Genomic DNA, 27,143 nt, shown 5'->3' on the forward strand with positions numbered 1-27,143 from the left:
AGCTACTGGGATCCAACTGTCACCCACATGTTTGAGCTGAAGCTGCAAAAATGGAGTAACTGGGGAAGGGTACCAGGTGGTTATTTAGATCATACTATAATTTGGAAATTATTTTGAAATCAGTCAACCATCTATCTATATGGAGAATATGGGAAAAACTGCTCTGAAAAGGCAACGACGCAACATCTGATAAATATATTCTGTGGATCAGGGCATGGGTTCTAGAAGATTGCCTTGACCACATTCCATAGCTACCACTCTAGGATTCAGTTTCCTCATCTGGAAAGTGTAAAGGGATAACAGCTGTTCCCACTCATGGGACTGTTGTGAGAATTAGAGGAAACCACACACGCAAAGTTCTCCACACTACACTTACGTATAAGAAAGGCTGGGATGGGAATTTCCTGGCTGTCCAATGGTTAGGACTCCGAGCTTTCACTGCCAAGGGCCCGGGTTCAATCCCTGGTCGGGGAACTAAGATCCCGCAAGCTGTGGGGTGTGGCAAAAAAAAAAAAGAAAAAGGCTGGGCAAGCATAGCCTACTATCATGGTTGGTCAACAACTGTATGCCACTTCTTAAAAGGTAAGTGGTAAGGCCTTGACCGAGGAGGGCGATGCAGTGGCTACGGATTCACGCCTGGGGATCTGGGTGGGAACCCTGTTCTGTCACAGCCAGAGGAAACCAGGAGCTCTGGAAACCTCTCTGAGCCTTGATTTTCTTTTCTGTCCAAGGAGAATGAATGCAGCACCTACATCACAGGGCTGTTGTGGGCCTCAAAGAGCTAAGGTGTGGAAAGTGCAGGCTGTTACTCAACATGTGCTGATTGAGCACCCGCTGTACGGCAGGTTCAAGGTGAGGATGCCGGGGTGAGTGACAGATGGATCCCAGAGACCCTGTCTCAGGCACAGGCAGGTCTCTGAGACCCACGTCTTGAGGTCCCGGCCACATGGAGCTTACATTCTGGTGGGGGAGGCAGGTGACTGAGACGTGAACACACAGAGCATTTCAGAGAATGCCCGAGCGTCACAGGGACAGTTCAGAGGGACGCAGGAGTGTAGTGGCTACTTGACACAGGGTTCAGGGAAGGCCACTCTGAGGAGGTACTTGAGCTGAGACCCGAATGATGAGAGGGGTGGCCAGGGGAACCCTGGGGAGGCGCAGTGCAGGCAGAGAAAATGGCGGGAGCAAAGGCCCCGGGGCCCTCGATGAACAGTCTTCACACAGGCGCGTTACTCTGGACGAACCAATGTCCAAGCACCCTGGGAACGCGTGCTTTCAGGGCAAGCGGCGGGGATGGGGGCGGCAGGGGCACCTACCTCGTCCTTGGCCAGGGTTTTCAGATGCTCCAGGATCTCAGCCATCACCGTCTCGCACAGCTTGTTGTTCTCAGCCAGAAACTTGGAGTCTCCCCCGTAGAGGCTGTCATTGGAGTCAACTGATGGGAGAAACCAGAGCAGTGAGACATTCCCAAGCCCAAGGCCAGGGAGAGGCAGCCGTGGTGTCAGCAGGTGGCAGGAAATCAAAGCAGGGCAAATGGAAATGGCCAGAATTTCCCACGGGCTTGGGGCCTTGGGAATCATGGAGAAAACACCTGGCCTTCCAGACTGTCTAAGCCAGAGAGCTCAGACTCTGAAGTCTGTCCCCTCCGGCCCTGCCATGGAGGGGGACAGCAAGCATCACAGTGACCATCAGAACAGCTGTCAATACTGAGCACCGGTGTGCCAGGCACTGGGCTCAGCGCTTCACAGGTGTTACTGTGGAGTCCTCATAACCGGCATGTGCAAGAGATGACAGATGGGGACACTGAGGCTCCGAGCCTGTCCCAGCCAGGATCCCAAACTGGGAGGCTCCCGTCAAAGCCTAAGCAGTCCCAGCCCCCTGCCCTGTCACTCCGCCTCAAAACTTGTGCAGATGGAACACAAGGTTCTCTACATCTTCTCGCAAACCTGAATCCTTTCACTAAAGTCCCCTCTCTCCTTGGGCGGCTCCTGTGACAGCCGCTGTCTAGAGAAAGAGCAGCTGCATGAACAGCCTGAGTTTGACCTCCCCCCTCCCTCCTTCCTATCGACCTTCACACAAAGCATGACCTCTGGGTAAGGAAGGAGAGGGACTCTACAGGGTGCTGTTTTGCACTTGGTTTTTTTTCACTTAATGATTCCTGGAGCTATTTCCATATCAGCATATATGGATGTGCTGCTTTGCTTGTACTAGCTGAGCAGTAGTCCATTGTGTGATGGACCAGAATGCTTTTGGTTGGTCCCTCCTGCGGACACTTCAGTGGTTCTCTTTCTTTTCTTTTTTTTTTAGGGGGGCGGGTGGTGAGGGGTCAGGGCCAGGCTGCTGCAAAATCTTACCGTCTGTAAGGGAACCACAACCTCTGCCTTGCAGAGTCAGTTCTTTCCCTACATGCCTTTTCTCGCCAGATCCTTTTTTAACTGCTTTCACCCCAGCTCCCAAATGCCGACTTGTACGTGGCTGAGCATAGTTATTTCTGGTGTGAATGAGTGGCGCTCAGTTCACTGCAAAACCATTGGAGCACCCTCAGCGCTAAATGGTCAAGGAGAGGAAAAGTGCAGTGGCAGCTCTTAGATGTTTCTGATCTGGTGGAGGCCTAAAATTTGGGCCACTGTCCCAGGTGCAGTGACATCTGATAAAACAGAGGCCGTGCAGGTGCCTTGGCGGGGGGGGGCTGGGCTTACACAGCCATGTACACACAGTGCTAATCCAGTTCATGGTTTAGAGACACTGTCAATAAACCGGTTCAGCTTAGCTCATCTGGGGGAAGGAATGTGGTTTGCTGTGCTCTTCTCGGCCCAGCTCATCACCATCCCTAGGATCCTGTCTCCTAGGCATATACAATCAAAAAGGGATGATACATATGAGATCACAGTAAAGCCCATGAAGTTGTGTGATGCCAACAAGAGGTGACACCACAAGCGAGGGACACAGGGCACCCGTTTAGCTTGCAGATGGGTGAGGCTGAGAGTCAGAGCCACAATGGATAGCCCCATTATGGTCAAAGTCACCAGCCGTCTGTCAGGGCCTGCATAGAACTATTCCCTGGACTGCTGGCAACGAGCTACAGAACCAGGGGGTCACGTTAAACAGGCATTGGCCATGAAGACAAGAAAAGCCAAGGTACAATGTGCAGGGATGGCTTCTGAGCTTTTAAGAAATTGACCCCTCTTAGGGTCACTTATAGGAAAATTGGCAAATACATCAATGTATCAGAAATACATCTAAATGGCCTATAATTTTAGGGGAAAAAAACGTTCAATTTCACTAGTGATCAAAGAACAGAAAACTAAAACCACAGAAGAACTTTCAGTACTATCAGATTAACAAAGGTGAGAAAGAATACCAGGTTTTGATGTAGGCCTGGGTAAACTGTTGGTGGGAGTACCACAGTTTGGAAATGAGTAAGAAAAGCCTTAAGAAATGTCCACTACCACTTCACACCCATTAGGATGGCTGTTATTTAAAAACAACAACAACAAAGAGGAAAATAAGAAGTACTGATGAAGATGTGGAGAAACTAGAAGCCTCATGCATCACTGGTGGGGATATAAAATGGTGCAGCTGCTGTGGGAAAGCAACTCCAGGATCCAGCAACTCCAATGCTCAAAGGACTTGAAAGCAGAGGCTCAAACAGATACATGTACATGAATGTTCACAGCAGCATTATTCACAAGAGCCAAAAGGTGGAAACAACCCAAGTATCCACTGACAGATCAATAGATAAGCAAAATGTGGTTTAGTGGTTTATCTAAACAGTGGCATATTATTCAATCACAAAAAGGAATGAGGGGCTTCCCTGGTGGCGCAGTGGTTGAGAGTCCGCCTGCCGATGCAGGGGACACGGGTTCGTGCCCCGGTCAGGAAAGATCCCACATGCCACGGAGCGGCTGGGCCCATGAGCCATGGCTGCTGAGCCTGCGCGTCCGGAGCCTGTGCTCCGCAATGGGAGAGGCCACAACAGTGAGAGGCCCGCGTACCGAAAAAAAAAAAAAAGGAATGAAATTCTACTACATGTTACAACATGGATGAACCTTGAAAGCATTATGATAAGAGAAATGTGCCAGACACAAAAGGCCAACTAGGGCTTCCCTGGTGGCACAGTGGTTAAGAATCCGCCTGCCAATGCAGGGGACACGGGTTCGATCCCTGGTCCGGGAAGATCCCACATGCCGTGGAGCAACTAAGCCCATGCACCACAACTACTGTGCCTGAGCTCTAGAGCCCGCGAGCCACAACTACTGAGCCCACACGCCTAGAGCCCGTGCTCCACAACATGAGAAGCCACCACAATGAGAAGCCCGAGCACCGCAACAAAGAGTAGCCCCCGCTCACTGCAACTAGAGAAAGCCCATGTGCAGCAACGAAGACCCAACGCAGCCGAAAATAAATAAATAAAATAAATTTTTTAAAAAAGGACAACTATTGTATGACTCCACTTATATGAGGTACCTAGAAGAGGCAAATTCATAAAGACAGAAAGTAAAATGGAGGTCACCAGAGGCTGGGGGGAGGGGGGAAGGGGAAAGTTATTGTTCATTGGGTACAGAGTTTGTTTGGGAGGATGAAAAAATTTTGGAAATGGATAATGGTGATGGTTGCACAACACTGCAACTATACTTGATAAAACTGAATTGTACATTTAGAAATAGTTAAGATGGTAAACTTTATATGTATTTTATCACTCTGTATATTTTACTCCCCCAGAAAAAGAAGTCTTAGTACAGAAAAAGGTCAGATCTTTGACTTGGGAAAACCCACTCCAAGGGATTTATCCTAAGAAAATCATCCCCCCAGTTGCACAAAGATGCATATATGTGGTATTGTTTCATCATAGAGGACAATGTTCATTGTATGTTCAATGTATGTTCATTATAAATGTTGTGTATAATGGTGAGAGGAGAAGCAGTGAAAATATCTACCAAGAGTTTTGATTAAATGCTCTGTGGCATTAGCATTAAATAAAATACTATGAAGACAATAAAAGTATATGATCTACAGTTGTTAACTACCATGTACTACACTATACTATACTATTGCTACAATATACTATTACTGAAAGATATTTATAATACACTGTTAGTAAAGTGACAAACCAGTATACCTATATACCACACACAGACATATACAGCCATATATTTCCTAATTTATAACTTCCTAGGAACCAATTTTTTCAATTAAAAAATTATTATTTTATATATTTCCTGTAATCTGTCTTGAATCTTTTGGGGAATGGTACAGGTATAAGCATGTAGTAATTAACTGATTGACAAAATAATTTCAGGGATGCTTCATGTACATTTCTAGTTGCTATTTCAAGAATAACTCCTTCTACTTCAATAAAATTGTACATAATATTCTTTTAAAATTCTTACATTTATATTTAACTCCCAATTAGGCATTTGGGAAAAGTATGAAGGAGGAAGAACGACACTATGAAATGTATTTTTTAATGAGCCATTCTTTGCTTATCTTTTTCCAAATAAATTACTACTGAGTTTCTAAGTGGGGAAAAAAAAAAGAATAACTCCTTCTTCTTTTATCCCCAGCTTTTTACTTAAACAAATGTCAAGGCTGTAGAACAGTGGGAATAACAGTACATTGACGCGCTGCCTCTCTCTCACCCAGCATCACCCGTTGATGCCGTTTTGCCACTTCTATGAAGCTCTCTCGCTCGCTCTCTCCACACTCTCACGTACACACAGATATATACGTCATTTATTTTGGCTGAACCATTTGTAAGCAGGTTGCAGACATACTACTGCCTGAGAATGAGGAGAACAGCTGGTCTCCTTGCTCCCCAGCTTCTCTGTCCGCATGAAACCTCTACTCCGGTTCTGAACTGCCCCTTTGTGGGGAATGTTCTGGGAGTGCTCTCCTGGGTCGGCTGCTGGCTTTGTAGTTGTTCCTGTGACACAGGTTGGTAGTGAATTGCCCTGAGCTGCAGGCATCCGTCCCAGGATTTCTGAGACAGCTCTGGCTCTGGCTGCTGTGTTTCAACTCCTGTCCATGACGTGGAAGACAGCGGTTATTCTTGTAAGAAGAGAAAGAATTTGATTCAGCCATTCACCACAATCTGATTTTGCAGGGTGGCAAAATGCAGCTGGTAAAGGAATTTCTCACACCTGCTGAAGACTAGGCTAGTTCCTGGCATACATTTCCAGTCTTACTCTGAGATGGAGTAACCTACTCTCATTAGGATTAGCCCAGCAGCAGGGGAGAAGTGAGATGGTCTAGGACCACCTGTGGCCAACCACCCAAGCTGCAGGCATCCTGCCCAGAGGGGTCAGAGGCGTGTTCAGAGCAGGCCGCTCACACACGCAGAGCACGGACTAGGTGAGGGCCTGCTCTGCGCCAGGTTCCAGGACCCAGAGACGTGGTGGGTGGGGAACGGGCTGACCTGGTCCTGCCCTCAGAGCACACAGTCCACAGGAGGTGCAGACGAGCAAACGGGCAATCACAACCGCATGGGCTGCGTGGCAGGAGAGGGCGGCCTGGCGGTCCCAGGATCCTAAAACCTAGGCTTGGGATAGAATTAGTAGAATCAGTGAGATCCAGGCTGAACCCTGAAGGTGGAAAACTCACAGAGAAAGTGAAAAATGGGCTCAGAAGTGGGGAAAGTGTTTCCATGCTAACACTTGGTGGTGACGGAGGGAGAGAAGTGCAAAGTTGACAGAAGTAATTTGGCCTGGCCAGAGTGTAAAGCAGGCCTGAGAGTCCAGACTGGCGCTCACAATGGGGTGAAATGAGATCCCTGGCAAATGGCTACTAAAAATAGCCCAGGATCTCTGCATCTGTCTGGCCCTGGGGTCGCAACCCCAAATGCTTCCAGGGCCTGGCAGGTGACATGGAGGAGTGAAGGGGCTGTGCCGACTTCCCACGGGCCCCTGAGTTGTACTCTTCCAACTAGACATCTGCGTGTTAAATAAATAGACATTCAGTGTCAGAAGTGCCCTGCCCTTCCACAGCAAGCACACTCTCTCGCACGCTCGCATGACAGCACTGGAGTTTTGGCTCCAGGTCATTTCAGAACATTCTCTTCTTATTCATCTGGAAAGAAAACAGCCAAGGCATCCTTCGTAAATGCAAAAAAAAAATCTGACCCCCGTTTTTCAAAAGTTCGAACCTTTGTCAGCGCTGTCTAAAGAGCTGCCTCGACTAAGAAAGAGATGGGAAAATGGAGCCTTCACCCCTGCAAAGCCTCCCGGGGCCCCGGGACTCTCTGCTACGAAGACAACTGTCAGGTCACAATTGTGCACCCAGAGTAAACAGCTGGGCCAAGAAGGCAGCAAAGAAAACCCACCCTTCTGTTTTCATCTCTAAAAGCTAGAAAACTAGACTCCACCTGTCAAACACAGCTACGCTCCCTGTGCTGGCGCTCTGGCTCCTACAGTCCGCCCTGCTGTGCTGTGTAGACAGGGGATTCAGTGAATCTGTTTAAGGAAGGGAAAAGCGAGGAGAGGGCTTGCTCCTCTCATAGGGCCCAGGTTTACAGACCCACTTCCGCAGCAGCATCTGGTCCTCAAAAGTTTCTCTGTTGTTCTGAGCCCCCTGCATGCCCTGCACAAGAGAGGAAGTAAAAATGCCAACGAATACAGGAAAAGCTCACCCTCATTAGCCATCAGAGAAATGCAAATTACACTCATCAGAAGAGGCAAAATGAACAAGACTGACCATATCAAGGGAACAAATGGAAATCTCATTCATGCCTGGTGGGAGTGTAAACTGGTATAACTATTTTGGAAAACTGTGAGACACTACCTACCAGAGCTGAACATAAGCAAATCCCACCAGCCAGCATTTCCACCCTGGGCATATACCCGAAAGACATGAACCCCAAGAGTTATATATTCAGGAATGTTCACAGCAGCACTCCTCACAACAGCTCAGAACGGCATCCACAGGGGAATGAAGAAATTCTGGTATAGTCACACGATGGAATACTATGCAGCGATGCAAAAGGATGAACAACAGCTACACACAACACAGAAGAATCTCACAGACGTAACACAGTGAAAGAAGCCAGACGCCAAAGAATGCTTGCTAAATGAGTCCATTTACGGAAAAGTCAAAAATTGGCAAACTAATCTGTAATGTTAGAAGTCAGGAGAGCAGTGTACCTGTAGAGAGGAAAGTGGTGGTGCTGAGCGGACAGGGGAATACAGGGGACTTCTGGGGAGCTAGTAATGTTTGATTCCTCTATCTGGGTGGTGGTTACTGGGTGTGTTCACCTTGTGATAATCTGCTGAGCTTTATGATTTATTGTATGTATGCACTATGATATACTTTAATCAAAATATTGTTACTTTGTAATCAAGGAGGCAGCATAATGCATGTACCACAGTGAATTCCACTCTGAGCACTAACTGGCCCTGAGCCTTGGAAACCATGTGCTTGGTAAAACCATTCGGTGTCTCCCCTTGCTTGTGTGTAAAATGGGGACACAGATGCCCGTCCTCCTCATAATGCTGTCAGGATTAAAGGAGAAAGAGGCCCATGGAGTCTGGTGCCGAACCTGGCACACAGTAGGAGCTCAGATCGTGGGAGTTAATCATCATTGACATTAACCAGCCTCTCCAAGTTACATCTTTATGTAACCTTAGCCCCCAAATCCCAGCCAGAAGAAGCCTCTGAGAGTTATAACAGGAGGCCATCCTTAGCACTGCAAATTTGTTCCCTAAAATATCCAAGTGTAGAGACAGTTGCTTAAACCCTGAAGTATTCATTTACTGGCCAAATCGCTTTTAACAATAGGGCCATTTTTTTGGAAACCAAAAATCGGAACTGAGGCTCTGAGAAGCAGGAAGATGCTTAGGCTCAGTGGGCAGAGGTCTGGAATTGGGACTGTCCCATGTTGTGTCAAGGACATGAGGAGGCTGCTCCCAGACCTGTAGGAGCGAGTTCAAGACGGCTGGTTGCATGTTGGGGAGCAAGGCCATCTCCTTCTTCCAAGCACCTGCTCTAAGGGTCCAGGTCAGGACCCACATGAAACTGGTAAGGAACAGGCCTGGGATGAAGGTCATGCATGTGCATATGTAATCACCATTCTAGGTTATTCTGTGGCACACCCAAGACATCACTGATCCAAGACAGTGCTTCTCTGAACTCGTCGGTTTGCCAAAATGATCTTGGATGCTTGTTAAAGATACAAATTCTCAGGCTCTTCCTGGGGATTCTAATTTAGAAGAGACAGATGGGGCCCAGGAACCTGTATTCTTAAGAGCTCCCCAGATAATTCTTACACTGGGCAAATTTATCAAGACCCTGGACTAGAAGTTCATGGTAGGTAAAACACAAGGGGATTAAATAAAAGAGACAATGAAAACCCTGCACTTGCTGTTCAGAAGTTCAAACACAGTGCAGTCTGGTGGAGGGACACACCTACCTTTGTCTACGTGGTAGAGATAGGTCTCCTGGCTCATGGCGGACAGCAGGTGCAGGACACAGGTGTAGATGCGGATTTTCTCATCACTGTTGTCCTCCCAGGTGTAGTCCTGGATCACGTTGAGCAGCTCTCGAACAAGAAACAGGACCCCGTGTTCAGGATGATCCTAGTGGAGGACGAAAAAAAGGATAAATAATCGTAGATGTGAAGCAGGAGGAAAAAAAATATCAAGACAGAAACCCAGGTCCCTCCCTTTAGCAGCCGTAGAGAAATCAGAGTGCCAGCTATGGTTAAACAATAGAGAGAAAAGTGACACAACGTTGTTAACTCCACTAAACAACACGCTCCCGTCCGGGGAGACAAGCTTTGAGAGCTCTGGGTCGGAGCAAAGAAAGCAAAATTACCTGTCAGTTTAATGGGCTGTTTCCAAAATTACAGCCTTGCTCTTCTGTCCATAACAGTAAAAAGCCCTGTTCTTCCAACTACAAAAGCTAGATTGCAGATCTTGTTGCAGACGGCACAGCAGAAGCCACCTACCTCGGGTAAACCCCCAAATGATCACTCTCACCACCAAAGGCACCGACTTTAAACACAGCCTCACTCTTTAGGGCGTTCAGCAACATTAACAGCTGAATTGAGGATCCTCTCTTGGGAGAGGAAAATCCCAACAGTCAGTCACAGAGCTTATAACAGTGTTTCTCAGATGCTAAACTGAACCAGTGCTGGGATGCAAAAAAGTCAGCAGCTTCAATTCAGTTCCAAAAAGGAATATGCAAGGCTTCCCCGGTGACGCAGTGGTTTGAGAGTCCGCCTGCCGATGCAGGGGACGCGGGTTCGTGCCCCGGTCCGGGAAGATCCCACATGCCGCGGAGCGGCTGGGCCCGTGAGCCATGGCCGCTGAGCCTGCGCGTCCGGAGCCTGTGCTCCGCAACGGGAGAGGCCACAACAGTGAGAGGCCCGCGTACCGCAAAAAAAAAAAAAGAAAAGAAAAGAAAAGGAATATGCAATGCAGTGGCTCCCCTGCTGAATGCTCTCCAAAGACCCCTCCTCCCCCAGCTCCTGCTGCCATCGCCCTGCTGACCCGGCTGGTCCACCTTGCCCCTCACTCAGTCCAGCACCACCTTTATGGCTCCTGGGACCAGCTGGACCGCTCAGGGTCCTGGCAGGACACAGAGGACGCGCTCACCAGGGTTAAACAAGGGTGGTTCAATGCAAGATTATGAAAATGAAGAGAACTAGCGAGGAAAGATGAGGCACCCAGGGCCTGGCAACAGAGGGAAACTGTTACCATCCTCGGGCTGAAAGCACGTGGTGGGGAGCAAGTTTTTTGCGGTTGGAGGAGGCCACCCAGCAGCAGCTGCAGCCCTGGATGGAAGAACAAAGCCATCGCCAAACACGGCCCAGTGAGAGTTGGGGGATAAATACCCCAGCCTCGCTCTCCTCCTGCCCTGCAGCCCACGTCACTACTCGCGCTGGCTGAACCAGCTGGAAGCCAGAAGGAAGGAAGCCCCGGTGACACGATCCCCAGAGGCCAGTCTCCCACACAGACCAGACTGAAGGGCACAGGATGCTCCGGAGGGCAGCTCATATGCCAAGGGGGTCTGGCCTCCCAGCCCTGCTGTTCCCCTGGCTGGAATATTCACCTGCAAGACTTGGCTGCACTGGCTCCTTGACAGCCTCCAGATCTCATCTTACATGTTAGCTCCTGCCCTGATCGACAATCCAGAGCCCCTACCCGTCTCTCTTAGTCTCTCCGCACGTCAAGTCATCCATCTCATTTTTTCAGAGCAGTGCTCAGCATCTGAAGTGATCTTATTTATTCCTAACTACCCAAACATACCTCTTGGTTCATCTTTTTTTTCATCCTAGCCTATAACCTCCAGGACGGCAGGTACTTTATCTGTTGTGTTTGCCAGTAATACACTGCCAGAACTGCCCAGGATTGCAAAGGGTGCCCCATTCCTGTCTCTGCTTCCTGGGACAGTGCTGGGCACAGAGCAGGCACTTGGTAGGTAAATAATGTTGAGTGGATAACATTTTTCGAGCACCTTCTATGTGCCAGGCACTGAGGTGGCTACAAAAACAACAGCTAACTTTTATGGTAGCTATTGTAGCTACCATAGCTTTTCTACGTTCCGGGAAGACACTTTTATGACCTCCTCTCCCCCGCATTTCACAGATGGGAAATGAGCTACACTGCCGGTGCATGGGGGAACCAGGATTTGAGCCCCGGGAGTCTGGCTCCAGAGTGGACATTCCTAACTGCTAATACTCTATTTATACTGCCTCTCTACAGATGAATTAGGGATGGACTAGACTTTATGGAGCTGGCTAGTTGGGGGAAGGCATACACGTAGTCGGCTGTCTTGAATTCAGGCATGGAGTAGAAGTGTGATAACCGAGGTGGGCGGGAGTTAACAGCTACGTAATTCAATGTGTGGATACACAGCAGTAATACTTCCAATGGGTGAGAATGAGGGTGGAGTAGTGGGAGATGATTTGTACAGCTGCTAACATCTACAGGAATTGCTGTTACGGTATCGGCACAAAAGAAGACACATGATACTCCAAAATCTGAGTACCTCAAACTACATGCAGCAAAATTGCCTGTGCCATGGTCCGCCTTCCATTGCCAGAGTCAGTCTCAGATGGCAGCTTACTACTGCCTTTCTTTGCTAACAGCTGTTTCTAACTAGGCTATTTCGTTCTGCTATGTGGATGTTCAAAATATATTCTATTTCAGGATCTGCCCTGGAAAGAGACGACAATCTGAATGTTCCAGTAACTTAATTTCAGTACAAATTGCCATAACTATTGTGAGGGAGCATTCAACACACCTTCAAAAAGGTGGAAGAAGGGGTAATGGAGACATGAAGGTTTGTAGCCAGCCATTCCTGCTAGCTTTCAACCGAAGAGACGAAGAGATTATTTCCAACCTTCTCTACAAGGAAAACATTTTCCACATGATAGCCACGCTTCAGTGGTTGTAACATTTTCAAAAGAAATTGTACCAGTGCCAGCAACTAAAGAAAGGCAAACACAGATTTTTTTTTTTTTTTTTAAAGAAGAAAAAGAGATCCCAATTCAGTTGGCAATCCGAGGGGGAAAAGGTTTCCCCTGGGGTCTCTGCCAAGGCTGCCCGGCAGCAAACAAATGCTCAGGAGGCGACTCCCAAGGGGCGCCTGGGAGGGACTCAAACCTCTCTCTCTCTCTCTCTCTCTCTGCAGCACGGAAAGGGGGCCTGCCTTCAACCACTCAGAATATCCCTCTGGTTCCTTGGTCTGCGGGAATCCTTCTATTAAATGTCACTGCTTGAGGGAAGGAATACCCTGAAAATGACTAACTTCCCAGGAGACCTGAGAGGCAGCGAGCGAAGACAGTGCCAAGTACACACATCCTGGCTGTGAATTCTGTCTTGGCCACTTACTAGCTGGTGACCCTGGGTGAGTCACTTCACCTCTCTGTGCCAGGGTCTGCTTCTGTGAGATGAGGATAATAACAGGTTTGTTTGCAGTGAGTATTTGTGAATGGCTGGCTGGCTCACTGTAAAAGGTATGTAAGTGTGTTAAATAAATATTCAAGTCCTTTAGAAAAGGAGCCAGAACACAAGGGGACTGGGAGGAAGGGCAAGAAAGGAAAGAGAGGCACTGGGAGGACGTGGTGGGGGTGGAGGGCAGGAGACAGATCACCATGGAGATGCGAGGCCCTCGGTGAGTCTGCAGAGCTCCCTGGCCTTGCTGCAGCCAGCCCCTGCCCATCTTGCCAGCTCGAGACCCTGGTGTCCCTCTAGTCTCTCATCACCTCGCTCGTCACTGCGGCTCTCTTCCAGACCCTCCAGTGCTGCTGGGTGACCCTTCCCACCTCAAGGCCTTACCCACACTGCTCCCTCTGCCCGGAACACCCTCCCCTCCCCACCCCCCGCACTTAGGGACCTACTAGTGTTCCTCTGGATCTCGGCTCAGGTAACACATTCTCAGGGAACTTCCCTGACCCACTTCCCTTCAAATCTGAGGCTCTCAGAGGTCCCTGTAGTTCTTTATGACACCTTACACAACTGTAGTTAAGTATTTATTTGCTTATTAGCATCTGTCTCCTTGAGTGGGAGCACGCATTTCTCATGTTCACTCTTCCATTCCCAGATCAACAAATATTTGCACGGTGGACGGAATGGAAGAATCTTAGCACCTGGATACCATGTTATGCTGACGGCTGGACGTTTTCTCAAAGATAAGACAGAGAAAAGACGTTTCCCTGCTGTGTCCTGGTGATTAGTGCCAGAAAACTGAAGGAAACATTTCCACTGCCTACAAATTTCAACTGAATCAAAAGTAGGCGTGTGAAGTGGTAACACTGAACTTGTTCAATTAATTCTACTTTGCTTATCCTACCTAATGTTGTTAAAAGAAACGCATTAGTTCAATAACATAGAGAAGAGTGTTCTGCAGTCTACCAAGGGGCTGACTGCTACTAACGCCAAAGAAGAATGCTTCATAATGCTCCAAAGGTGGTGCTGCTTGCTGAGGGGAGAGGGCTGTCCTGGGGGAATATTTACTTCTGCATTTATAAGTATGAGTAGAGTGGGCCAGGTATTTTGTTTGGTCTAAAATGGCTTCAATGTTTTTCTAAACCAATAAAATGAATCAAAGCTTTCCAAACCCATTCTTTAAAAGTCTTGTGCTCTGGGGGTGGGAATGCAAAATGGTGCAGCCACTATAGAAAACTGTATGCAGGTACCTCAAAGAATTAAAAATGGAACTACTATATGATCCAGCAATCCCTCCTCTGGGTATTGATCCAAAATAATTGAAATCAGGATCTCAGAGATACTAGTGCTCTCATGTTCACTGTAGCACCGTCACAACAGCCAAGATGTGGCAACAAAGTAAGTGTTCATTGACAGATAAATGGATAAATAAAATGCGGTATACACATGCAATGGAACACTATTCAGCCTTTAAAAAAAAAAAAGGAAATGCTATCATAACCTTGGATGAACCTTGAGGATATTATGCTGAGTGAAATAAGCCAGTCACAGAAAGACAAATACTGTATGATTCCACTCACACAGGGCATCTAGAATAGTCATGTTCACAGAATCAAAGCGTGGAATTCAAGGGCTGGGAGGAGGAGGAAATGGGGAGTCACTAATCAATGAGCTTAAAGTTTCAATTAAGCAAGATGAATAAGCCGTAGGGATCTGCTGTACAATATTGTGCCTTGAGTCAACGAAGCTGTACTGTCCACTTAAAAATGTGTTAAGGGGCTTCCCTGGTGGCGCAGTGGTTGAGAGTCCGCCTGCCGATGCAGGGAACACAGGTTCGTGACCCAGTCCGGGAAGATCCCACATGCCGCGGAGCGGCTGGGCCCGTGAGCCATGGCCGCTGAGCCTGTGCGTCCGGAGCCTGTGCTCCGCAACGGGAGAGGCCACAACAGTTAGAGGCCCGCGTACCGCAAAAAAAAAAAAAAATGTGTTAAGAGGATAGATATGTTAAATGTCCTTACAACAATAAAATTAAATTTAAAAAATAGAATTAAAAAAAAGCTGTGACATGAAAGGTAAAAATGTGAACCAGGTAAAGGTGGGATATGGGAGTCATCTGCAAAACCTACTCACAGCGGGCGGGGCTCGCATGTGGCCCATCCTCTGGCTTCTGAGCTCGGTTAGCGCCCAGCCTTGGCCCTTCAGGCTCAACATCTCATTGCACCCGGACAGCCGGCCAGTAGTCACTATGCTGCATCCCACAGGAGGGACGTAGGGTTGTTAAGTCTCAAGAACCTTGAGCAAATAAAGCCCCCTGCAAACGTTTCAGGCAGATCCTGCAGGACAGGCTCTGGGGCAGCACAGACCTCCCAGCTCTGCTGCTCAACAGCGGCGTGACCCCAGGCAAGCCTCTTGGGCTCCAGGTCTCCTTAAGTGGAAAAGTTACAATGACTCCTACCTTGCAAGGCTTGGGGGCATTTTCCTAGAGACTGAATGTTGACGAAGGGAGTTAGCACTGCACAGGGCACCTAGTAAGAAGTCACGAACTGTGGCTATTCTTCATCTCATCATCTTTAGTAAATCCTGGCAAAAGCCTGAGCACTGATACCAGGAACCAATAAAGTCTGGCAGGAGGGTTCCCCTGAATGCCTAGGGGAACGGTAGGCAACAGAAAAGGATTTAATGGACCCAGAGGCACCCGGGGACCTGGAGAGAGTGCACATGTCCCCCAGGAAGGGTAGCTGCTCTCCAGCTGAGGCCAACTGGCCAGGCGGGGAATGCGGGCCTCCCATGGCTGGACCTGGTTTTTCACAAGGAACTAAATATCTGGGGTTTCCTGTGGAGTACCAATTTTTAAATGTGGGTAACTAGTTCCAAGTGTTTTCCATCATGATGTGGCCAACAAGTATGTCTCCGGGCTGGATTCCACCCACTGGTCATCAGTTTGTGACCCCAGGGACCAAGTTTCTGGTTCACAAAGCACTTTCATAGCTATCATTTCAGTCAATCCTCACAGCAGCCCTGCTAGGTGTGCATTTGGATGACATTTTAGAAAGGTGACAACTGAGGCTCTGAAAGTTACAAAACTTTCTCAAGGCCACAAGGCTATTGAGTCATCGGGTCAGGACCGAACACAAGCTTTTCTTCAAGGCTCCAGTGATTTTTAACAGAGAAAACTTCATATGCAGAAGGAAAATGCATCCCAATTAATCAATGAACAATGACATTGATCAACTTCCTCATTAGAAACCCTGATTTTGTCACCTGACAAATAACTAGAATATCCAAAAAAGAGAGAAATTGATCATAAAGTACTAAGAAGGAGATCTGAAAACACTGAAATCAAGCATCAAGCCCGCCTCCTGAATATCCAGCCCCTCTTCAAAGAACTTGGGATCTGAACTTGGAAACTTCGGAGCAACTCACTTTTTGTTCTCTCAGCTTCACTAAGATATAATTCATACACCCAACAATTCACCCACTTAAAATGCACAATTCATAGGTTGTTTGTATATTCACAGAGTTGTACAGTCATCACCACAGTCAATTTTAGAACATTTTCATCACCCCAAAAAGGAACCCCATACCCACAGGAGCTGGGCTGCTTTCATGGCCTGAGTCCAGAGGGACATTTCTTAAAGTGTGGTCCTAGGACCACCTACCCTGACTTGACGAGGGAGCTTTCAAAAATGCTGCTTCAAGGGCCAATCCCACCTACTGAGTGAGACTCTCAGTGGGGAGGCGGGGATGGGACAAAGCAAGACTCTATTTTAAAAATCATCCCCGATTCCTATGTACGTCTGGCTTCATCAGGAGCCGACCCGTTTTGTGCCTGGACCTTGTTACAACCTGGTGATGCCTATGCACAACTCAGAGTACTATTTTTAATGCAGAAAATAAAATATGTAAGACTACAAAGGCAATCAATTATGCTAAAATATAGTTGTCAAAATATTTTTTCAATGTATTTGTTATATTGTAATCTATTACTTCTTGATGAAGTAATGATGGGCCTAATAACTACTGCACTTTTAAAGGAAGGAAACATGTAGACGATCTTCTGAAATAACTTTCACACCTGAAATGTGATATAAACATATTGTTGATTATTTTCGTGACAAAGTCCCAGCTACTGCAACTGGTACTGTGGCTCATTGCCTGTGATTCATAATGAAGCAAAAGGCTAAATTTCACTGAGGTTTGTAAAACAACAAAAAACAACAAAAAACACACAAAAACCTTTTTTTTCTCATCTAAATGCATGGTTGCCCTGCCAGAAACCCTGGGGTAGGTGGACCCCAGGTTAAGAACCCCAACTAGGGTGAAGGTCCTAATGCTGGATCCTGGGAGTGGCCTTGATTCCTTCCAGCCCAAGCCTGACTTCTCATCTCCTATATTTCACAAGAAACCCCAGCATCTTCCAACAATATCCCCTTCGACTTTTACTATCTTGTTGCGGTTTCTGGTACTTGCCATCAAAATAACAACACCATTACCTTTTTAAGTGTTTACCATGCGCTAAGGCACTGTTCTAACCACACACGTACATTTGCTCACCTAATCCTCACAACAACCTAGAGATGTAGATACTCTTATTACTTCCATCTTGTAAATGAGTAAACTGCATCCTGGTAATGTTACACAATCACCTGAAACTACACAGCTGGAAGGAAGGAGAGCTGGGATTCTACCCTAGGTGTCTTGGTCCGGAGGCCTGAACCCTCACCACTAAGCGATACCCCCTCGGCCATATAGAGAGCCTAGACTATATACCCTGGACACAAAATGAATAGAAAACACATTGAAAAATTCAAACATCTGACTAGAAAACCAATACAGGTATAGATAGAACATCCCTGCACTTTTAGGACTAAGAATGTATGTAAAACAGGTCAAAGAAAGACATCACCTACAGGTCTTCTGGGGAAACGTACCGGAACTATTAATAAAGTAGAAAAGAAATTGCAGAGGAATTCCAGAAGGAATGATTCTGAGGGCCGCATCTTTCCATCAATATTAATCATCTTTGGAACTTCTGGAACGAGGCTTATAGCGGCTTTGAAAAAGGCATCAGCTGCAAGACAGAAGAAAAGTCCGTGTATGAGAATGCTGAAAACTTCAGGGTCTGCTTTCTTCTTCACACGGTCTGGAAGTCAGGCCACACCGATGGCTCAAGACAGCTGGCGGGTCCTGGAAGAGGGTTTCTGCACCGTGATCGACTCGGTGGAACGTTCGCTGGAGAGGGTGCTGCCGCCTCCCAGCTCTGCTCTGCCCCCCCTTCCTCCTTTGAGCGATTTGGCTCAGAGAACCTCAAACTGACTTCACATAATACGTGAAAAAAGCACGTGGCAAATTGTTACAGAGGGCATAGAAGTCACAGTTCCCTGTACTGAAGGCTTCACCTGAACTGGTTCAGTGAACCCTCTGGTTCACCACAGGAGGAAAGTGCTGTCCGCAGCCCACTTCACAGGTGGGAAATGAGGTGTGGAACGAGAAGTGCCCGGTCCTACCACAGGGCCTGTGTATGTGGGAGGATCCAGCCGTGGTGGTGGAGCCCAGGCTCAAGTTCTGGTTTGTCTGAATCTACTCTAACGCACACTGTATTGTTACAGAAATTGTTACAGAAATAACAATGGAAATGCCTGAAGGAATGTGTGCGTGCGTGCACACACACACACACACACACACACACACACACGGCTTTAAAGACTTCTGATTAGGTGACAGTTCCAGAGAGTCATTTGGAAAATGAAAACACTTTAAGAACTATGAAATAGGCTATAAAACAAGAAGACCTCCAAGGGTGAGAGGGAGGAAAGAAGGGGAGGAGGGAGAGAGGAGGGATGGAGAGGAAGGGGGAGGTGAGAGCGAGGGAGCAACAGGAGGACACAGCCGGTGGGGGGAGGAACTAGTGTGTTGGTGGGAGCATAGATGGAGAGGGAGAAGGAGAGATCTTTCTAGAACTGCCAAAGTACTAACCATGAGAAAGAGCCTCAGGGTCAAAACAGACAGAACACTGACCTGACAAACGAAATTTTAAACCACCCGACAAGATCAAACGTTTACATGGTTCAAATACACTTCCACTCCGCAACGGCTTGCAGTGATGCACACAGAACAGTGCTCTGGTCTGCAGCACCCTGAGTTAAAACCAGAAGCCCCTCCAGCACAGCAGAGGAACAGATGCAACAACAAACGCCCACAACCTGAAACAGAGGCTGGCCCTTAACGAGAAGAGTCTGCGACTGAAGCTGGAATGGGGTAGTGCCTTCTCTCCCTTCTTCAAAAGAAGAAGCCACAGTATGGAAAGACACTGGTATCAGGGTTTACTACATAAAGTTACCTCTGCTCCAGGAGCTTCCCTCCCAGGACCCCGAACTCACACCCATACCACATTCACCTAAGCAAAGTTATTAAGCGCCAACTGTGAACCGGCACTCTCCCAGGCATTGTGGGCACGCGTGGGAAAACAGGGGGCGAGAGTTGACAACATAAGTGTGGTGATGAGCCCGACGTGATCACACTAATTAATACCTATCTGCTGGGAGCCTGTCGTATGCTCTGCTCTAAGGGGGACACGAAGCAGCTGATCCTGTCTTGATATAGGGGCTCTGGTAGATAAACCTCCCAGAAAGAGTCAGAAGCTGCAGGGTCTTCTGTCTTGGCCTACAGACAGTAGTAAATGGCGCTATTCATGGAAATCAGGGAACTCCTAGGCCCTATCTTAAGGTAATTAACGCTCTCAGTCCTCAAGCAGTCCTATGGGGAAGGTACAATTATTTCCATGCCCAGATGATGAACAAAGCTCAAAAGCTGAGTGGCCAGGTGAGAGTAGCCCAGGGATGGTAAAAGACTGAGCTGAGCAGAGTTTAAAGGCCATCACCAGCACTGGGCAACAGAATCAGATCTGTGTTTTTTAAAAGAAACACAAGTCTACAAATGACAGATATGATAAGGGGTTTATATCCAGAATACACAAAGAAATTCTCCAACAATGAAAAAAACAAGTAACCTGACTAAAGGTTACCCTGAATAGACATTTCTCCAAAGAAAATACACAAATGGACATCAAGCATATGAAAAGATGCTCAACATCATTCACCATGAGAGAAATGCAAATCAAAACCACCATGAAAGGGACTTCCCTGGTGGCGCAGTGGTTAAGAATCCGCCTGCCAATGCAGAGGACACGGGTTCCAGCCCTGGTCTGGGAAGATCCCACAGGCTGCGGAGCAACTAAATCGATGTGCCACAACTACTGAGCTCTCATGCCACAAGTACTGAAGCCCACACACCTAGAGCCCGTGCTCTGCAACAAGAGAAGCCACCACAATGAGAAGCCCACGCACTGCAACAAAGAGTAGCCCCTGCTCGCCACAACTAGAGAAAAAAGCCCGCACGCAGCAACGAAGACCCAAGACAGCCAAAAATAAATAAATTTATTAAAAAAGAAAAACCACCATGAGATATCATCTCACACCCATGAGAATGGCCACTATGAAAAAAAAAAGTAAATAACAAGTATTGGCAAAGATGTAAAGAAACTGGAATCTCTGTGTACTGCTGGTGGGAATCTAAACTGGTGCAGTTGCTGTGGAAAATCGCTTGGTGGTTCCTCGAGTTAAACGCAGAATTACCATCTGCCAGCAATTCCACTTCTAGGTGTATACCGCAAAGAAATGAAAGCAGGGACTCAAACAGATACTTGTACACGAATGCTCACAGCAGCATTATTCACAAGAGCCAAAAGGGTTGTGATGGACACAACCCAAGTGTCCATCAAAGAACAGATAAGCAAAACATGGTACATACATACAAAGGAGTATTACTCAGCCTTAAAAAGGAAGGAAATTCTGACATGTGCCCTAAACATGAACGAACCTTGAAAACGTTATGCTAAATGAAATAGGTCAGACAAAAGGACAAACACTGTCTAACTCCACTGGTATGAGGTAGTCAGAGTCGTCAAATTCAGAGAGATAAAGCAGAATGGGAAGGCAGGAACAGAGGTGTTATTTAATGGGTACAGAGTTTCATTCTCTTTGGGATGATGAAAAAGTTCTGGAAATGGATGGTGGTGACGGTTGCACAGGATTGTGAATGTACTTAAAGCCACTGAAGTGTACACTCAAAAATGGTTACAATGGTAAATTTTATGTTGTATAAACTTAACCACAATATAAAAATAAGAAACTGAGCTGAGCCTAACCTTGACCTCACCCCCTAGAGCACAGGCAGGCCTGGACTCCACCAGGTCTGGTGTCTTCCTCCTGGCTCTATAGGCACTGCTTTCCGGTGAAGACATTAAGTCCATTATCAAACAAAGTGAAGAGCCTTTCTCGGCGGAAATTAAAATTCTGCTCAGAACAACCTGAAAGACCATTTATTTATTCTATTTATGTGTTTGTTACCAAGTGCCCCTGAGAAAAGTGCCTATTATTATGGCTCATTAAAGAGGGACCCACTTTGTGGCGGGTGCCCTACTCCTCCCAGCCACCCTGCTCAGTTCCCATTCCAAAGGAGGGAGTGAAAAGAAACAGTTATTTAAGGGTTGAGGCAGGAAATATGCCAAAGCAGATTTTTATTTCTATCCTCGGAAGACTTGCCCCACATATAAAATCTTGTCTGGGAGACCTTTCAATTTTGTCTTAGTAATTAGAACTCAAATCCTACTGAGTATGAAAACAGTTTTCCCTCATAGTTTAGAGTTCAGAATAATCATGCCAATATCATATTATAACATTTTTTTAAAATTGAAGTTGGTTTATAACATTATATGTTTCACGTGTACAACATTATATTTCTATTTCTATATACCCTACAGCACATAACACTTTATTTGTGGCTATTAAAAGTCACAGAAGACAATTACAGATAAAATGGGTTACATTGTTTTTTCTAAAAAAGACTTCTAGAAAAAGGAGAAATCAGATTCCAATTCATAAAGACTATTATCCTTGTTCCACTGGGGGAAGGAAAAAGCAGGTATCAATCTATGCACTGGCTTCCCCATGCTATGCATTCCCCCATCTGAATCTTCTGAGGTTTCAAGGAACAGCTAGATTTCTTTTCCGTATTCCATCTTTAAAAAAATTAAACAAAAAACCCCACTCAAGCCTGGCTGACCACACCCCAGAGTTCGTTCCGTTTAAGATCCTTTTTCTTGGGGTGCTGACTGCTCTGCAGAGAGGTATTCTGCTGCTGTTCTCTGCACAGTGATCAACCTGTCCTTCAGTGCTTCTGGGCACTGGGTGGAAGACAAACAGCCACAGTAAGAGGGACTGGGCTACTACTGGAGACGGTGTTTTCCAAAATAGCTTGAGCATAAGAATCATCGAGATCCTTGTGAAAACACAGATTCCCAGGCCCCCAAACATTGCCGATGGGAATGAAACATGGTAAAGCCACTTCGCAAACTTATTTGGCAGTTCCTCCAACTTTACATGGATGTGGCATATATGCATACATACACGCGACAATATGGATGACCCTTGAAATCATTATGCTAAATGAGTGGAGCCAGTCATAAAAGATCTGCATTGTAAGATTCCATTTATAGGAAATGACTGGAATGGGCAAATCCATCAAAACAAAACGGAGATTGGTGGCTGGGGGAAGCTTGTGGGAGGGGGAACGGCGTGCGACTGCCTAATGGATTCAGGGTTTTCTTTTGGGGAGGTGGAACTATTCTGTAATTAGTGACGATGATCACACAACTCTGAATATACTAAAAACCACTGAACTGTACACTTTAAAAGGATGGATTTTATGATACATGAATCATGTCTCAATAAAGCTGTTATTTAAAAAATATATATGGGTTCCCAGGCCCCACCTTAAATGCATTAAACCAGACTATCCACGACAGAGACTCGGAAATCTAACTTTAAAAAAATATTTATCTTTGAATAGGTAACAGAGTCACACGATTTTAAATTCCAAAGGTAACACTCCTTCTCACTCCGGTCCCTGGCCATCCAGTTTCCCTTCCCAGAGGCAAAGAGGATTACCTGCTGCTTGGGTATGCTTCTAAGCGTACAGAAACAAATGCATTTTCCCTTTCTTTCCCTCTCTTTCTGCAGAGTTAATATATGGTAGACACCATTTTGCAACTCCTCCCCCACCACTCAACAACATGTCTTGGAGATTAATCTATCATGCATATAAAGTACAACTTCATTCTCTTTTATAGCTACAAAGTGGAATCTGACCCATTTCCTTTTTTCTTCCAATTTTTTTTAAGAGGTAAAAGGCACATAACATAAAATTTACCATCTTAATCAACTGATCCATTTTTTTTTTTTAAACAAGCTTCTCCGGTGAATTTTATGATTCAACAGGTTTGAGAAAAATTGTTCTACATCCTTCAGCTAAATGCAGAATATGACTTTCCAACAGCAAATGGCACATTCTGAAAGGTTTAATCTGGAGACATTCAGCCAGAAGCAAACAGAGGTAGTCAGTTATAATGAAATTCAGCCAGGGCAGGCTACCTCATCATTTCACATATACAGTAAGTAAGGGCCAGGGAGGCTCGTTAGACAATTATCACAGAACTTTAGATAATTTTCTGTCAGAGATTTCAGGTTTTCCTGTTTCCCAATCTGGGCAGTTTCAAAGGGTCTGCAGAACATGAAAGGAGGACGATATTCTAGAAACCTCAGGACATGAAGAAATCAAACACACCCAAAACACAAAGTCACTAAAACTACAGAATGGTCACCAAGATATATGTCACTAGCAAACCCTGGGAGAAAATGAAAATAAGGGATCAGTTGAAGGTACTAAGTAAACTAGGTATGTTGGGATTATCTGGATTACCCATGCTGCCTAGCTACTGTAAACCACTGGGCCAATGGTTCTCCTTAGATGAAGGTATTTTGTATCAACTCAGCTCGATTGGAGAAAAACTGCAAACAACCTGACCATAAGAGACTAGTTAAAGAAATTATTGTACTGCCACACCATAGAAATGATATAGCTAATAAAGAAAATAAGGTACGTTGATATGTTTTGATGTATAATACAGATATCTATGATATATTAAGTACAAAATGTTATACAACTGCATACAGTATGATCCTATTTTTATAAGAAAAAAATATATATATTTAGGCAGATGCATAAAGAAAGGGAGGCAAGATAATGCCAAACTATTGAGTGTGTTATAGAGAGTGAAGGAAACCAGGATCTTTCATGTACTGCTAGGTTACTATTTTGGAATTTTTATTTATAAATTTCCCCAAATAATTTTTCTTTAGCAAAGTCAATACAAGTTTACTATAAAATTTTCAATCACAGAAATCTACAAAACAGAAAGGGTAGTGGGATACATAGGCAGGATGGTCAAAGGGCGTTTCTGAGGAGTAGCCCCTTCCTTCTTTACCAGAGCAAGGCAGGCGGGAATGAGACTGGGGAAGGGCCACTGTGGACTGTGGCACTCCTGCTGCCCTCAGGGACGCCCACCCTCCTCATGTACATAAAGCGAGGCACTAAGCTGAGGGTGGCACACATCTTCCAGGGCCCCAGGGACTGCACTGCAACCCACAGCCAATGTGCCAGGAAGGTTCCTCTCTGATTATCTACTCTACAAATGGAGTCATACACAGCTCTCTAGACAGCTTCACTTGCATGGAACCTTCTTCTCAAGGCTTTAAAAGGTTTTGTTCACCCTGTGCTCTGAGGTCTCTTCCAGCTCCCGTAGAAAACTGAGGGGCCAGCGGCCTCCCACACACATGCCCACCCGAGGAGCCCCACTGCTGTCTGTTGTGCGCTGAAGCTCTGCACATGTCTCTGAACAACAGGGTTCCATGTTCTAAGAGACAAAAATATCAGTCAATTGGACAACTGTCAGTTTCAAAATGCTCAGAATTAATATGCCGGTTGCTCACTGTCTGTAGGAGCAAAAAACTAGAAAGAGTCCAAATATTTTTCAATAAGAGTTTGGGGAAAAAATGAAGGGGGGGGCGGTTGGGGAAATAATTTATAGCCCATCCCCTTGCCAAAAAAAAAAGAAATAGGGTACTGAATAGTCACTACAAAGAATAGAGTGGTAGATCTATTAATACATGTATTAACATGGTGGGCAGGAAGGGGGTAGGAGGAGAGAGGCCAAGATAAGCAAAAAAAAGCAAATTGAAAAACACTAAGGAAGACACATTCCCGTTTCTGAGGTGGAGGGGAGTGCATATTTATATAAGAATATAGACAGATGGGTAGGAGAGAAGAGCAGAGGAAAGAGACAGACACCATATGAGAATGAAAGCGTATTTTTTAATTTATATATAGAAGAAAAAAATCAAGAGAAATATACTAACTGAACAGTGGATATTTTTTAGAGGTGAGGAGACAGAGCGGATTACTGGTGACTTTACTTGGAGGCTTTTTATTTTCTTTAAGATCTACATTTCTGTATTGTTAGAATTTTTTCCAAATGAGCATGAAATATTAAAATAAAAATCATTAAGATTTAAATGCGCTCCATACATGATAAAACTCAGATTTAACTGTGATCTCTGAGAGTAAGTTCATCCTTCTGTGTCCTTGGCATTTGTTGATATAGAAGACGATTCAGCACATGAATCATAAGAGACGGTCAAGAGTGATAACCCAGACCACCTTCAGAGGCAGCGTTTTATTTTTTAAATAACGCATTAGGTCAGTGCTAATGGAAACCTTTACTACTTGTCAGAGTCATCAACTCCCAGGCTAAACAAGACCTCACAGTAATCCACTCCACCCCATTCCCAGACCTTCAGCCATCATATGCCCTCCTGGACAACTCAGAAGAACAACTGTCCTAATCCAGGGAACTCCAGGAAAGGAAACATCACATTTCTTAAAACAAAATGTCATGAGTGGTTGAAAGACTCCCGTCCCTTGAATATACCTTATTAAAGCAGGGTTCAGGCTACAAGTACTATTCACTCTCTCAAGTTCTATCAACCCCATTGCTAAACATCTTCACCAATTTTCAACATTTTCCATTAGGTTTGGATTCTATATCTATATAGTGGAAACTACTGTATAAAATGCAACATCAGGGCACAGCCTACTCTCTCAAACTTTGTGTTGTGGATTAAATGTTTACCCCCCACCAATTCATAGGTTAAAATCCTAAACCCCAATGTGATGGTATTAGGAGGTGGGGCCTTTGGGAGGTGATTAGGTCATGAGGGTATAGCCCTCTTGAATAGATTAGTGCCCTTATAAAAGGGACTCTAGAGAGCTCCTTATCCCTTCTGCCATGTGAGGACATAGTGAGAAGACAGTCTGTGAACTAGAAGTCCTCACCAGACACTGAATCCGCCAGTAGCTTGATCTTGGACTTCCAGCCTTTAGAACTCTGAGCAACAAATGTCTGTTGATTAAGCCACCCAGTCTATGGTGTTTTTGTTATAGCAGCCCAAATAGACTAAGGCAGTCTGCCATGAAGATGTGCTGTCACCAAGTGATAGGGGTGTCTTTGGGTAAAGTCTTATAGTCTAAATGGCCAAGTTATTATCCATAAGCAAGTTATCATAGAGACTCAATACTCTTTACTACTAAAACTGTGTTTTTACAACAGAGCCCGTTATTATAGGAATTAAGTTTGAGGACTTAAGGACCACTATTTTGGTGATTTGTGTATAGAGCAAGATTTAAAGAAATAGGAATGCCTAGGGACAATTAAATACCTCATTCATTAAGCTGTCATTGATAACAATTAAGCATTAATCTAACCTTGATTCTGCCACCTGATTTATGCAGAGTGTCGACAGTTAATGTGGAAAGTCCACTCATACATACAGACGACTTCTCAGTTTCAGCAGCACCATAAGAGGTGCCTGTACGCTCTCCCTCTTTCATCTCTGATCAGCAAGGCCTCTCTCTGAGCCAAGCATGCTCAGCCCATGTGTCACCTGACTCACATCTCTGGGACACTGCAGGGATGACACACCTTCCTGCCATCCCTGCAGTAGCTCACAGGAGGTTGTGAAGTTCTTCTGTGGATATTAACCTTAGATTTCCCTAAGCAGAAAGGATTAGGCATTCCTTATCTTAATTCTGATTGCCTCCTAAATAAGTGTATCTAATGTTCAATCTATAATAACTGGTCTCTAGCAACCACACACACCAACACTGGATTATCGTTTAGAGGAACTAACCTAACTACAGAGAAGCACAGCGGTGGAGAGAGCACTTGAAGTCAGTTATTAGCTAGATGCTCCTGGGCAAGTCATGTCACACCTCTGAGCTTCAGTCTCCTCCTCTGTAACAAGA

General features: G+C 45.8%; 1 protein-coding gene across 1 annotated transcript in view; it reads right to left on the reverse strand.

The window, feature by feature from the left end:
• Positions 1–27,143, reverse strand: part of VPS35L (VPS35 endosomal protein sorting factor like) — a 128,649-nt gene that overhangs the window by 5,970 nt on the left and 95,536 nt on the right. The window contains exons 27-29 of the mRNA XM_082600412.1: positions 17,816–17,955; positions 9,401–9,566; positions 1,317–1,435 (exon numbers count right to left, since the gene is read on the reverse strand). Coding sequence (XP_082456538.1) covers positions 1,317–1,435; positions 9,401–9,566; positions 17,816–17,955 — 425 coding nt within the window. The remainder of the gene's footprint in view (positions 1–1,316; positions 1,436–9,400; positions 9,567–17,815; positions 17,956–27,143) is intronic.

This window comes from Mesoplodon mirus (genome assembly GCF_964341445.2).
Source record: "Mesoplodon mirus genome assembly, chromosome: 15".
Classification (NCBI taxonomy): Eukaryota; Metazoa; Chordata; class Mammalia; order Artiodactyla; family Ziphiidae; genus Mesoplodon; species Mesoplodon mirus.